General features: G+C 41.3%; 1 protein-coding gene and 1 long non-coding RNA gene across 2 annotated transcripts in view; one reads left to right on the forward strand and one right to left on the reverse strand.

The window, feature by feature from the left end:
* Window positions 1-555: 555 nt before the first annotated feature.
* Window positions 556-4561, reverse strand: LOC309552566 (uncharacterized protein; the record flags this gene model as incomplete). The annotated part of the gene is made up of 2 exons (XM_082253516.1): window positions 556-624; window positions 3992-4561. The coding sequence occupies 2 exons, from the start codon at window positions 4559-4561 to the stop codon at window positions 556-558; spliced, it is 639 nt and encodes a 212-aa protein (XP_082109642.1).
* A 5058-nt stretch (window positions 4562-9619) lies between these two features.
* Window positions 9620-15547, forward strand: part of LOC309554874 — a 92254-nt gene continuing 86326 nt past the window's right edge. Inside the window, exon 1 of the long non-coding RNA XR_014225245.1 lies at window positions 9620-9776. This is a non-coding gene — a long non-coding RNA (uncharacterized lncRNA). The remainder of the gene's footprint in view (window positions 9777-15547) is intronic.

Here is a 15547-nt window from a genome sequence, read left to right on the forward strand (position 1 = left end):
CCCTCTTTTTTTAAAATTTTCAGCCATTAAATTGTTTTATTTATTTATTTTTCTATAGTTTTTCATTTTGTTTCAGCATCAGTCCTCATTTTATTGTGCAGCAAACACCACATTTAATTCAATAAAGTACATCCAATCACCCATTTCCTATTTTCTATTAAATTTGTGGCACGTTTGTCTCTTTTTACTGACGTTACCCGTGCTATCCAGCCATAGCATGTGGAGGAGGTGGTGGACTGGCTTATTAAACCATCCTAATCCTCCTCATCCTCTATCACCCAAGCTGACACTAGTTCGCAGTCGACCGCGGCTTCCAGAGCGGCCTATTCTGCCTCCTTGTCCACAGCTACTCCTGCCATAGCCCCACCATTTTGTACAGAGCAGTCAGCTGAATTATTTGAACACAGCATCAGCCACTTGCTTCTTAAGGATGCACAGGCATTACTTGATTCTGATGTTGGTTGAGGTAGGGAGTAACATGAGCCTACGGAGAGGGGAGAACACTGATAAACAAAAAAATTGTCATGTTTCCCCATGAATTTGGGCCTGAGTGTACTATAATTTGACTTCTTCACATAAGGCTTGATCACCGTGGTGCAAAACGTTGTTATTTCCTTCCAAAGTCTGCCAAAGAGACACCAGAATTTATCCAAAAAATCTCTAATGTTGTTCAGAGGGCACTAAAATACAGACAGGCTCCCCAAGCCGTTGTATACAAAATAGAGAAAGCTTGCAGGAAAAATCTGTTTAAAGCGGAGATCCACTCAAAACTCCGCTGATCTGCTTCCTCCCCCCCCTCCAGTGCCCCATTTGGCACCTTTCAGGGGGGAGGGGGGAACGGGTACCTGTTATTGACAGGTACCCTTCCCCACTTCCTGGGAGACAGCGCCGCGGCACTGTCCCTCGGAAGTTCGGCCCCCTCCTTTTTCCTCCGCCGCTGGGCCAATTACAAAGCGCAGCGCACTTTGTGCATGCGCAGTAGGGAACCAGCAGTGAAGCGGAAATGCTTCACTGCCGGGTTCCCTTACCCTGGATGGTGGCAGCGACACCCAAGAGCCGATGCGTAAATCGACTTCGGGTGCTGACATCGCGGGCTCCCTGGACAGGTAAGTTTTACTATTTAAAAGTCAGCAGCTACAGTATTTGTAGCTGCTGACTTTTAATTTTTTTAAGGGGGTTGGAACTCTGCTTTATATGTCTTTTTTTTTTTTTTAAGTCAGTTTTGCTGAATCTATCTGTCATTTTGCTGGTTCTATACACAATACATATGGGCCCCCTTACAGGCAGACTAAGGGGAAACCCCCAGGCACTATATTTAAAGGAATTTAAATACATTTTTCATTTTTATTATTTCACATTAACCACTTCCAGACCGCCCATCACATATATACTGTGGCAGGGTGGCCTGACTGCGCAAAATCACAAATCAGTATGTGATTTTGTGCAGGGGTTCTCGGGGGTAGGCGTGGCGTAAGCTGCTGGAGCCCTGTTCCTGCTGTGATTAGACACAGTGGGAGCCAATCAATAGGAGCTGCCAGCCACCCGTGATCATGTAGGAGAATGACAGAAAGGCCGTCGGCCTATGTAAACAAGGCCGACGGCCATTCTTTCACAGAGGAACAGTGAGATCTTGTGTTTCAGCTGTTACTTTCGGTTAGGGAGTCTTCAAACAAGACCTTCAAGATGAGGTAATGAGTCCAAATTGATGAAAGAAAAGGTGCATTTATTCACTGCAGTGGGAGGATACAGTCTTACAAAGCTTAGTTTGAAATTAACTGGGCAAAGGCAGAAGTATATCGTCTAGCTAACAACATTAGGCTAACTAATTTATAGTAATGAATATGCATAAGACATAGGCGTGTTCTAGGTTGTAATCTAGGTGTGATCGTATAATCAATCCAATCAGTATCCATATCTTCTGAATGGCAAGCTAATAGTTAAATGGGCATTAACATCATGTGACTGACACAAAAAGGGAACTAGCAGCAGTCCGCCATGACAGTTGTTGGTTCAAACTGGTTCTGACCACAAATGTCTATTCTTTGATCAAACAGGAAGGTAAGTGGTTGGTTTTCATCAGGCGGTGAGTATCATCGCAGGTTCAGACTTTTCTTTCCTACAGTTAACAGAAATGTGTACATTAGTTCTTACAATGAAATAACAGTGAAAAAACAGAGATAACAGTATACTGTATATGGTATATAGAGAACACATTTATCAGACCCCCATATATTTACTCACAGCTAAGCTGAAACACAGATCTCTCTTTTTGTCTATCACATCCATCCCCCACACAGTTAGAAAGCACTCCCTAGGAGCACACTTAACCCCCTGATCACCCCTAGTGTTAACCCCTTCCCTGCCAGTGTCATTTATACAGTAATAGTGCATTTGTTTTAGCACTGATCACTGTATTGGTGTCACTGGTCCCCAAAAAGTGTCACAGTAGTGTCAGATTTGTCCGCCGCAATGTTGCAGTCCCGCTAAAAATCGCTGATCGCCGCCATTACTAATAAAACAATACAAAACAAAAAAAATGCCATAAATCTATCCCATAGTTTGTAGATGCTAGAACTTTTGCGTAAAACCAATCAAAATACACTTATTAGGATTTTGTTTCCCAAAAATATGTGGCAGAATACATATTGGCATTAATTGATGAAAAAAGAATAGATGTTTTAGTGCCGGTTCACACTGATGCGCTTGTACTGCGAATGCGTTGCGTTCTAAAAAGTCTCCAATCGCATGCACTTAAAAAATACATTGCATTCGTGACGGTCGTTCACATCTATGCGTTGCGATCTAGATGCGAATGTGATGCGATGAAAAAAAGGGTCTTGTGCGAGTTTACAGTGCTGCGTTGCGAATTTAGTCTCCATAGACATCAATGTAAATCGCTCTGAACTCGCATGTACAGTTCAGATATGTGCGAATATGTGTATAGTTTGTCCCGACAGCTACACCCCCCTATTTCCTGTCCCGAGCCTGCATGTGACATCCACAAACATCTTCATCAACAAACATGGCACCCAAACGTGTTGGGATCGACAATGAGGAGCTGATCAGGCTTGTCCGTTCCAGGCCATATATATGGGACAGCCGTACTGCAGAGTACAAAAACAACGCTATGAAGAAAAGAGGGTGGGAAGAAATTTGTGCAAGCCTGTATGAGGACTGGAGTGGATTCACAACTCAAGAGCGCAAAAAGAAAGGTATGTGTATATATTCTCCTATGGGGGGGCCATGTTTTAAGGGGATCTATGTGGGGGGGCCAAGTTTTAAATGGGGATCTATGTGGGGGGGCCAAGTTTTAAATGGGGATCTATGTGGGGGGGCCATGTTTTAAGGGGATCTATGTGGGGGGGCCAAGTTTTAAATGGGGATCTATGTGGGGGGGGCCATGTTTTAAGGGGATCTATGTGGGGGGGCCAAGTTTTAAATGGGGATCTATGTGGGGGGGCCATGTTTTAAGGGGATCTATGGGGGGGCCAAGTTTTAAGGGGATCTATGGGGGGGGGCCAAGTTTTAAATGGGGATCTATGTGGGGGGGGGCAAGTTTTAAATGGGGATCTATGTGGGGGGCCAAGTTTTAAATGGGGATCTATGGGGGGGGGCAAGTTTTAAATGGGGATCTATGGGGGGGGGGGCAAGTTTTAAATGGGGATCTATGGGGGGCCCTGTGGAAGACAATGCATGCTCAGTATGTAACCACAGACGAAAAGAAATGCATTACGCAATGTTGAACATTTGAACAATAGTTTATTTATTGAAACAAAGTACAGTAAAAATTAATTAATACTCTTTATTGTATGGAATCAAGCTGCCATGGCACTTGACCAGCAGGACTCATAAAGTAGTCAGTGAAATTCTCCCTGATGTTGGCCCCTCTGTAGTTTCCCCTGGTGTGGATCCACTCTGCGCCTTCCATATCATCCATCAGGGAGTCCTCGAAGAGGTATCCATCTCGCGATCTAACAAAGTTGTGGAGTACACAGGCAGCTTTGACGGCAATTATGGCGTTATCCGTGGTTAGAGTCAGTGGCGTGTGTAGAAAGCGCCACTTATTTGCCAGAATACCAAAACTGCACTCCACAACTCTGCGCGCTCTTGTGAGCCTGTAGTTAAACACTCTCTTTTCAACAGTCAGTGAGCGATTAGCATACGGGCGAAGCAGGTGTTCCGAAAGTGCAAAAGCCTCATCACCAACAAAAACAAATGGGAGGCTTTGCTGAGATGTTCCAGGCAGTGGTCGTTCATGTGGGAGGTCCAGGCTTTTTTCACGCAGCATTTTTCCAAAACTGGAGTGGGAAAAAATACTGGAGTCGGAACTGCTCCCATATGAACCAACATCTATGTAGGTGAATGAGTAGTTTGCATCCCCCACTGCCAGCAAAACCAAAGAAAAATATTTTTTGTAATTGAAAAATTTGGTGCCGCTACCAACTGGTCTCACAATCCTAATGTGCTTGCCATCTATAGCACCGACACAGTTAGGGAAGTTGCAGCGTTGCCAAAAAAGATCAGCTACAGAGATCCACTCCTCTTTGGTTGGTTTTCTCATCACCACATCTCTTAGGACCTCCCAGATGGCAATACAGGTATCACGAACAATTGTGCTCACAGTGGATTTCCCCAATTTGAACTCGTAATGCAGGCTTGCAAAAGAATTACCAGTTCCAAGGTACCTGAAATAAAAAACAGAAAGTTATTATTAGTCATGTTTTTCTCTTACAGAATTACTAATACGAACAAGATGGCGTAGCCTCAAGGATACCCTGCAAAGGTACAAGAGACTAGAACGTGAGGCGAGAAGTGGATCCGGTGCCCCCCCTAAGCGTCCCTATGCCTTTGCCAGATGTCTGGATTTTCTGCTACCGGTTCTAGAAATGCGGAAGTAAGTTTATTGTCAAATTCTCTTTCACTATTAACCCATCCTTCCTTCCCCCTCCCTCTTCACCCCACCCCCAACCCCCTCACCTTCCAATCCCCACCTATCATTCAAATTATATATTGGAGCGGATGATGAAAAGTTGTTTCATGTTTGTCATTGCAGCACACAAGCAAGTTGGGAGGAGGTGGAGAATGTGCAGGAGGAAGGGGAGGAGGAGGAGCATGCAGCTCAAGTTGATGAGGAAGAAGGCGTCGCATTTGCATGTTCGAATAGTAGTTCAAATATTCCTAACGAGTCACAGAGTTTGGATGAGTCAGGATCCGCTCAAAAACCAGAACAGGAGTTTGAGGAAACTGACGTTTCCACGCCTTCCACCAGGCCTCAAAGTCGAGGCTCTACATCCCACAGGAGGAGAGTCAGCAGGGCAACTGCTGAGGCGGAAGACGAGCAGACAAAGCACTTAGTGGACATTATGTCAGGCATCAGCCAGCAACTAGATGCACATAAATGTCCTCACACACTATTTGCTCATAGCTTGGTGCCTCTTCTCAAAGAGGTCCCGTCTGAAAGGTATTTCGACATGAGAATGGCGGTACAAAACTGCATACATTCGTTCTCTGTACCACGACAGTTACCGCAAGACACTCCATGGTCCCCTCATTTCACACCCAGTCATTCTGCCATTCCAACAAACCCTTATCCGTCAAGTTTTGACCAATATCGGAGCATCCATGAGACCCCTAGATCCCAAATCCCATATCCTATTCCTTCCCCAATTCCCTCTGTAATCCCCCCCCACACTAGAACACCGGATGTCTCCACTTCTTCCCATTTCCCCCCCTCCAGCAGACCACCACCACCACCATCACAATCTAGTGCATTTTCCCCAAAAATACCTCCACCCTATCCACAATATAGGCCCCCAAGTGGACCGTCACATAGAACTCCATCCCCGCTTGTGCCATGGCTATATCCCAACACCGTGGATCATACACCCTCAGGCTCTTCAACACCACTTGATCTGGAGAGTTCACCAAATTTTTTGGATCTATAGTACACTTGCCACTGTATTGCCACGTTGACCTAAGTTGTCTTTTTTTACCTAATTTTTCTGGATTTTGTTCCTTTGTTCTTGTTACATGCAACAAAATAAAAAAAAATAAAAACTTTTTTTGAAGTCAACTTTGCCATCATATCTGTCTGCATTCACTGTATTGCTAACTATGGAGAAAAGAAATACATGACTTTTCACAAAATATATCACACTTACCGTAATGTAACAAGCAATCTTTCAGCAGGCACAACACTGTTCCGGAAGGTGGTGTTCTGACGCTCCAAACGTGAAAAGAGCAGCCCAAGTAATTCGTCAAAACTAAAAAAAAACACAACACACGTAAGTGGCAAGCAAAAGGGGGGCGTGGGGAGCTTCAGGAATGATTCGGGGGTAGATATAGGTGAAAACAGAGAGAGAGGAAAAAGAGAGATGGGGAAAAAAGAGATATAGAGGGAAGCAGCAAAAAGAGAGAAGAAGAAGGAGAGACTCCCTCTCACATACTAACCTATTAACAGACATCCGAGTATAGTTGAAAAACTTCTCTTCATGTTGCCGGAGATCATGATAGAGGACATTGAACTGACCTCTCTGTTCCCTGTTTGAAATTATGGGATGAACCCAATACCTTCGTCTTCTCATCATCATCATCCTCATCCTTCTCCTCCTCCTGTCCTTATTGATCAAGACTGCAGCAGTGGCAGTAGCAACTGCTGCCATGACCAAAGGCAAATGAAACATAGTGGCAATACACCAAAATACAGCACACTCTCCACAACGTAATCTCCAAACAAAACCACAGCTCACACTCCACGGTGTACTCTCCTCATAAAGACCAGGAAGTCCACCGGAAGTTAACACCCATTTCATTTGGATTGGCTGGAGCAAAAATCGCACCTGAGCTAATTAACATGATTATACGCAATGCGATTCGCATTGCAATCGCGCTGTACTATGGAAAAACGCAAGGTAAACTCGCACCGCAAATTCGCATTACAATCGCAAGCGCATCAGTGTGAACCGGCACTTAAATCTTTTTTTATTGGGAATGTTTTATAGCAGAAAGTAAAAGAATATTGTTGTTTTTTTTTTTTTTTGTGTTTATAGTGCAATAAAAATAAAAACAGCAGACGTGATCAAATACCACCAAAAGAAAGCTCTATTTGTGGGGAAAAAGATATCAATTTTATTTGGGTACAGCGGCGCATGACCGCGTAATTGTCAGTTAAAGCAACGCAGTGCCGTATCGCAAAAAAATGGCCTGATCATTAAGGGGGTAAAACCGTCTGGAGCTGAAGTGGTTAAGCACCATTAAAATCACTGTTCATTTAAAAATGATATTTTTTAAAAGTTTTTTTGCATTCATACAGTACCCGGGCCCCCATGCCCTTTTTATGGCCAATAACTTGCATATAAGCCTTAAAAATGGGGACTTTTGATTTTTCGATTTCTGGTCACATAGTCTTTAATAGCGTTGTGGGTTCCAGTCAGAATTTTTTCCCTGTTATGGTATAGAACAGGACCCAGGGGGTTCATCTCATCACTAATCATGGCTTTGCGGAAAGCCTTTTGTGCAAAATAAGGTGAAGTGGTGTGGATCCAATTGAATTAATTTCCTCTGGCACATTGTTTTTTGTACAGAGATTATAGTTATGGGTCTTTTTTATACTATTGCATGGTAAGTGGTCTTGTTATTTTTGTTACATTATTGTTAGTAACGTAAATAACATCTTTTTTGTATATTGATTTATTTTCACTTTCATCTTTATCAATTGTTTTCACTGCACAAAATTGTATTATGATGACATACTGTACATATTTTGATTATCATTACACTTTTTTTACCTAAAAGTTAGATGATGACAAAGAAATGGCATGGGACTAGGTAGTGAAGTTGGGAGCATTTACCAAAGGGAGAAAAAAAATTGAAAGGTATAATTTAATGGGGAAAGCCCATTTTGAAGTGGCTCAAAGGGTAACATAAAACATATGCAATTCCTTTAACCACTTACCCACTGGGCACTTAAACCCCCTTCCTAACCAGACCAAGTTTCAGCTTTAAGTGCTCCCACATTTTGAATGACAATTACTCAATCATGCAACACTGTACCCATATGAAATTTTCGTCCTTTTTATTCATACAAATAGAGATTTCTTTTGGTGGTATTTAATCATCATTGGGTTTTTTATTTTTGCACTATATATTAATTTTGCAAATTTAGTAATTTAGTAAATTTTGGCCAAAAGTTATACTACTACATATCTTTGGTCTTTCGGCTACAGCACATTCTTTTTCACCCTATCCATTCCACCTGTTTTTTTTTTGGGCACAGTCTCCAATGGGTGCATACTTTTCCACTCCTTCTTTTTTTCTTCCCTTTCTTTGCCTGGGGACCTCATGTTTTTTGTTGACCATTGCTTGAGAAGAGGAAAGGAATTTGGTCAGGTGTTTGCTATTGTGCGTTTGCTAATGAGACTAGCTCATTAAGGTGTTACATTTGTTGCTGGGGAGGAGCTTGTGAAGGAGTGTGTGTATATATAGAGACAGACTCATTAGCTGGCCTAATTCATTAGCTGCAAGTACTCCATTCAAGTACAACATTTTAAGTACAGTGAAGAGATATTGCAGGAGACTGAAGTGATTGAAGAGATACTGCAAGAGATTGGCTTGGAGTTTGCAACTGACTCATCTGTGTTTTTTGCTGACCATTGCTTGAGAAGAGGAAAGGAATTTGGTCAGGTGTTTGCTATTGTGCGTTTGCTAATGAGACTAGCTCATTAAGGTGTTACATTTGTTGCTGGGGAGGAGCTTGTGAAGGAGTGTGTGTATATATAGAGACAGACTCATTAGCTGGCCTAATTCATTAGCTGCAAGTACTCCATTCAAGTACAACATTTTAAGTACAGTGAAGAGATATTGTCGATGTATGATCCATATCTATAACAAAAACATGCGTATAAGAACATTGCATGAAATGGTGGTTGACAGAAGCTGGAAGGGGAAGGAAGAGGGAGGATAGAAAATGAAAACACATTTTTTTTTTACACAAAGTTGTCCATTTACAAGCTATTTCTAACGCATAGCATGTGCATAGCAAAAATGACACCCCAAAATACATTCTGCTACTCCTCCTGAGTATAGTGATACCACATGTGAGAGACTTTTACACAGCCTGACTACATACAGAGGCCCAACATGCAGGGAGCACCGTCATTTCCTGACTACCCATTACACTTTTGTGAGGCACTGTAGGGCACTGATAAGCACTGTAGTGGCACTGATGTGGCATGGATGAGCCCTGATGTGGCATGGATGTTACATGGGTGAGCACTAATGTGGCACGGATGAGCACTGATGTGGCATGGATGTGGCATGGATGAGCACTAATGTGGCATGAATGTGGCACAGATGAGCACTGATGTGGCACAGATGAGCACTGATGTGGCACAGATAAGCACGGATGTGGCATGGATGAGCACTGATGTGGCACAGATGAGCACTGATGTGGCACAGATAAGCACGGATGTGGCACGGATGAGCACTGATGTGGCACTGATGTGGCATGGATGAGCATTGATGTGGCATGGATGTGGCATGGATGAGCACTGATGTGGCATGGATGAGCATTGACGGGGCATGGATGGGGCACAGATCATCACTGAGGTGGCATGGGTGAGCACTGATGGGGCATGGATGTGGCATGGATGAGCACTGATGTGGCATGGATGTGGCACGGATGAGCACTGATGTGGCATGCATGAGCACTGATGTGGCATGGATGAGCCACAGGTGAGCACAGATGTGGCATGGATGAGCCATGGATGAGCACTGAGGTGGCATGGATGGGCACAGATGAGGCATGGGTGTTCACAGATGAGGCATTGATGTGGAACAAATGGGCATGAATGAGGCATGATTAAGGCAGGAATAGGCATGACTGAGGCATGGATGGGCATGATTGAGGCACAGACTGGCATGATTGAGGCATGGATGGGCATGACTGAGGCATGGATGGGCATGACTGAGATATGATTGAGGCATGGATGGGAATGATTGAGGCATGGAGGAGGCAGGGGATGAGTGGTGCTGTGGCCTTCCTCCTCTCCTTACATGCTGTACTGATCGCTGTATACAGCGTGCGAGGAGAGGAGGGAACTGTACCGAACATGCGCTGGTTTGTTGACAACTGATCGCTTCGTCATTGGACGGAGCAATCACGTGGTAAAGGGCCGCTGTCACTGGCTCTTTACGACGTTCCATGATGTGTCGGGAGCACAGACACTTCCGTGTGCACTCCCCAGTATATGTTATGACTCTCAGAGACAGTGTCAGCTACACCATATTCTGATATCACATAAATTAGATATCTATTCATTTACTTTACATTTACATAATTGGTTGACTTACGCACAGTAACAGCAAGCCAATATGACTGATTTTCATCCAAAAAAAAAAAAATTTTATTAGGTAGTTTCTGTCAATTTATTTTTAAGTCAGAAAATATCTTGTTGAGATCGTCTATTCAATAACATATTGTTTTGTATACCAACCACAATCTACAAACCCACAATGCAGAGGTGTGGCAGTTGTTAAACTGAACAAGTAAAAACAAACACAAAGCCAGGTTTCAGAGCAAACATTTAAACAGCAGCATGCAAGCAGTTTGATTCTGGCCCAAGGCAGCATGTAAGAGAGAGAGAGATGAGTCACTTTCCAAGAAAAAACAATTAGGGTACGATATTGCAAATATTGTAATGACTCGCTGCCCATTAAGTAAAAATATTTCCTTGGCCATTGTGTTAAAGGAAGAGATGAGGCATTTTTTTTAGAAAAATGTAAGTGTTTTTAGTAGTCCGCAATGCAAGATACAGAGACTAGGCAGCTTTAAGCTTCCTAAAACATAAATTGTGCTTTTTAACCACTTAAGCCCCGGAAGATTTTACCCCCATTCCAACCAGGGGGTATTTTGCGATTCGGCACTGCGTGACTTTAACGGACAATTGCGCGGTCGTGTGACGCTGTACCTAAACGAATTTGGCGTCCTTTTTTTCCCACAAACAGAGCTTTCTTTTGGTGGTATTTGATCACCTGTGCGATTTTTTGATCACGCGTTATAAACAAAAAAAGAGCGTCAATTTTGCAAAAATAGCAATATTTATCACATTTTTTTATATGAAATTCCCCCAAAAAAAAATGTAAAAATCAAAATTTTTTAACATTTTCGGCCAATTTGTTTTATGCTACCTATGTTTGGTAAAAAAAAATCGCAAAAAGCGTATTTTGATTGGTTTGCGCAAAAGTTATCGCGTTTACTAACAAAGGGAAAGATTTTTGTCATTTTTGTTGTTTTTTTTTTTAACGCGTAATGGCGGCGATCTGCGATTTTTTTTGCGGTACTGCGACATTGCGGTGGACAGATCGGACCCTTGACTGACATTTTTGACACTTTTGGGGTTACCAGTGACATTTCTACAGTAATCAGTGCTATATATATGCACTGTTACTGTAAAAATACACTGGTAGTGAAGGGGTTAACTTTATTTGGGAGGGAGGGGCTGTGTGTGTCCCTAGGGGCGTGCTTTCTACTGTGATTGGCTGTGGCTTGAGCTGTAAGGACACTGATCAACAGATCTACATAGTAGATCCATGTGATCAGTGTCTTTACAGCGAGGAGAATGACAGGTGGCTTGTTGACCATGCGGGAGCGGGAGCGCGCCTCCGGCGGCGCGCGCTCGCTCCCTAGACCCTCACAAGCAAGCAACGTAGCCCTACATTAGTTTGCCTGTGAGGGGCTGACCGCCGACGTAGATAGTCGTGCGGCGGTCGGCAAGTGGTTAACAGCAACAAGCCATAAAGACTGAAATAATTAGCAACTGGACAGTATGTATTTCTCCTTTTCTAAGATATTATGGAAATCTAGCAGACCTAAACTGGGATAAAAAAAAAAAAAAACACACAATGTCTTTTTTTCTAATACCATATACCTAAACAGTTGTAAACATTTGATGCTGACTTATTGAAGTCTTTTTGCTATTCCCCTATTCCAGGGGGAGTGAGCAGGCAGAAAAACTAGTAAAGTAAAATAAAATAAAATGTAAAGCTATTTTCTAATTTTGAAGGCTCAAAAATTAAACAGTTTTGAAGGCCAATAGTATACAGGTTTTTACCACAGCAAAAAAGCCTGTTTGGACAGGCTGCAATTTCTGGGAGCAGGCATTTAGCATCCATATAAAGATACAACATTTGTGTCTTTCTGGACACCGAGGTAGGAAATAGCATACAGGTTTGCAACACAAATAAAAAGCCTGTTTGGACAGACTGCAATTTTTGTGAACTTAAATTTAGTATTCATACAAAAAAATGTGTGTCATTTTTTGGACACCAACAATCGAAATAGTTTATATGTTTGCACCACATCTAGAAATCCTTTTTGAATGGACCACAATTTTTGAGAGATTGAGCAGGGATTTACCATCTTTGAAAAAAATTTTTTTTTGGACAGCAATGATGGAAATAGCATACAGCTTTACGCCACTGCCAGAAAGCCTTTTTGATGGGGCTGTGTTTTTTTTGTGTATACTGAGGATGGAAAAAGCTTACCACTTAGCAACACAACTAACAAACTGTTGTGGACAGTTGCCATTTTTAAAGGAACAGGGCAGGCAGGCATTTTACACCAGGGAATTGCATACATCTTTGCATCACAACTTTGAAGCCTTCATTTATTAGGGAGTAAGAATCCAGATCAGAGTTTGTCCCCAAAAAATTGTTTTTTTTCTTTCATACAGTGAGGAAGGACAAGATTTACACATTTGATGCACACCTTTAATGCTGTCTATTATTTTGACTAGAGAACAAACAGACTGCACCATACAAATAATGTATTTGTTCTTTTTCTACTCAGCAGATATAAAAATTTAAATACTTGCCTGCACATTTTTTATACTCTTTTTTTGGAGAGGCCACTATCTCTGAGGGACAGAAGAACATGCAACTTTACCTGTAAATAATTAAATTAGACTGTGTATTTGCAGAGAATCAAATTACAGTGTTATAAATATTGTACCAATTTCAGAGAGTCTCATCCTTAATAATGGGAGGAAAACTCTTATTTTTTAGACATATTATCTAGAAATCATGCCGATTGTCTGCATCTAACATTAATAGTGCTTATCAGAGGCAATTTGAGATGGAGAGAGCAGGCAGGCTCTGTAAACCCAAAAAATATTTTTTATTTCCCCTGGGATAAAAGAGAAAATGTTTTTAAAAAACAATCTGTACATATTTTAAAGCATGTTTTCTAGCCCAGAATTTCAGAAAGTAAAGCACGATGTGGTTTTCATGTAAGGGATCACTATGGTCACATTAATTTAAAGAGTTTCTATTCCGAATTTCACAGCTGAGGAGCAGCATGAGGAAACATGACGTGCTGCCCATTTTCCATGATGTGCTGTGCAGAGGTCAGATGCAAGACTTAGGCCAACAATGGCTTTGGCAATGCATTATGGGACATTCATCAAAGCAATTCCCACTGAAGGTGTCTCAAAGTTTGGCATTCAGCCAATCGATTGAACAGCAAATGTTGGATCCAAACACTCAGCTCATCCCTAGTCAACAAGTTTACAATTTATATAAATGAGGTATGGTGGAATAAATTATGTCTGGTTGTTGACAACATTGTCATTTTTTTTATTATTCCTAATAGGGTTGTGTTTTTCTCTGAGATTACCCTTGTGAGTTGATATATTAAAGTTGTGCAATAAAGGGTTGATTTTATGCACACGTGGCTTCTCCTTAGACCTATGTGTATGTGTGGGGGAATTTCTGCGCTATAAATTAAGCTATTAAACACAGGATTGATGAAGTAAGTGAAAGCAGCACACATGGATTTATAGAAAAAATCCCAAAGACAATAATAAATCAATATGTGTAGCGCTAACAAAAGAATAAATTAAATAGAATGATAATAATTAATTAAATGACAAAAATAATTGTATAAATGGATGCTAGAAATATACACTCAATGAGTATGGTGTATAGAAAACACTGTGATGCTAATCAAATAAGTGCATCAAATAAATTGTGACAAATATTCATAAAACATATACGTATGTGAATCAAAATAATAGTCCATGCACCAGAAAAGGAAAATGAAGATCAACCAATGTCCAAATGGTGCAGCAAAAAATTATATGTATGGTGTTAAACGAATATCAAGGAACCGCAAGTCCCAGCAGGTAAGTCCTACTTATGTTATTACTATCAAGCCTACAGTGGTCTATCCATTAGGTTGGGTGACCAATTTGTTCTGGTAAGCTGCTATATTGCTTCCTTGGTGATCCTTCATAGGTGTTCCTCCTCCTGTATCCTGGGGTTTACTACGTGGAATTAGGACTTACCTGCTGGGACTTGCGGTTCCTTGATATTCCTTTAACGCCATACATATAATTTTTTGCTGCACCTTTTGGACATTGGTTGATCTTCATTTTCCTTTTCTGGTGCATGGACTATTATTTTGATTCATATATATGTTTTATGAATATTTGTCACAATTTATTTGATGCACTTATTTGATTAGCATCACAGTGTTTTCTATACACCATACTCATTGAGTGTATATTTCTAGCATCCATTTATACAATTATTTTTGTCATTTAATCAATTATTATCATTCTATTTAATTTATTCTTTTGTTAGCGCCACACATATTGATTTATAATTCTCCTTAGACCTCCCTGTGTTATTTCATGTTAATGCTGGTTGGAGTAGCCTGCACACCCTTGCCTGTAATAATAATGTTAGTCTCTATAGCCGGAAGAGAAAAAAAACAAAAAACAAATTAGCTGTATTTTATGTATCCATAAATAAACTTGCACTGTATTTCCCTTTGAAATCGTAGCCTAATAAAGCTGCTAACATACTGTGCATCAAATATACATCATTTACAGCTATTTTCTGTGAAATATTTATTTTTTATCCAATACTGGATGCACATTTGTTATGGTTTCAATAAGAAAAATATATTCATTGATCTGCTTTAAAACTCTGTTCTAAGTGTTAACTATTACTTCCTGTTCTCTGTCATTGGGATCCAAAAGTGCGATTTCCAATTTCTTTGAAACATTAGTGTCCACCTTTTCCATTGTGGTCTCCACACCCTCCACATTGTCAGAAAAGCCCATGGATACAGTTAAGGCTAAACCAAAAATGTGTTTTATATCACCGAACCCTGTACAAATAATGCCAAGAGAACCACTTGATGTCACCCACACCCCTGTAAAGCCAGTGTCTGAGCTGGAGGCCCAAACTTGCAAAGAACCCATAAAAATAAAATTTTGACAATTAAAAGGAGTGCTTTGGAGCAAATCTTTGTTGCTTGGAAGTGTGCTTTAATGCGCTTCACACAAAAAGCAGCAGTAGTAACAGATGTAAAGCAAAGGCCTTGTGGTGTGTGTGTGGAGGTGGGGGGGGGGGGGAGCCTGTTTTCACAGTCTGTTCCCCCTTCACCCATGCCTCCATTGCAGTGGGGAAAAAAACACTGATTTAAGTTATAAATGTAATGGAAGCTATAAAAAACAGATGGATAAAATAGGGGCGTTCTTAG

Source organism: Pelophylax lessonae (genome assembly GCF_965119305.1).
Source record: "Pelophylax lessonae genome assembly, chromosome: 4".
NCBI lineage: Eukaryota > Metazoa > Chordata > Amphibia > Anura > Ranidae > Pelophylax > Pelophylax lessonae.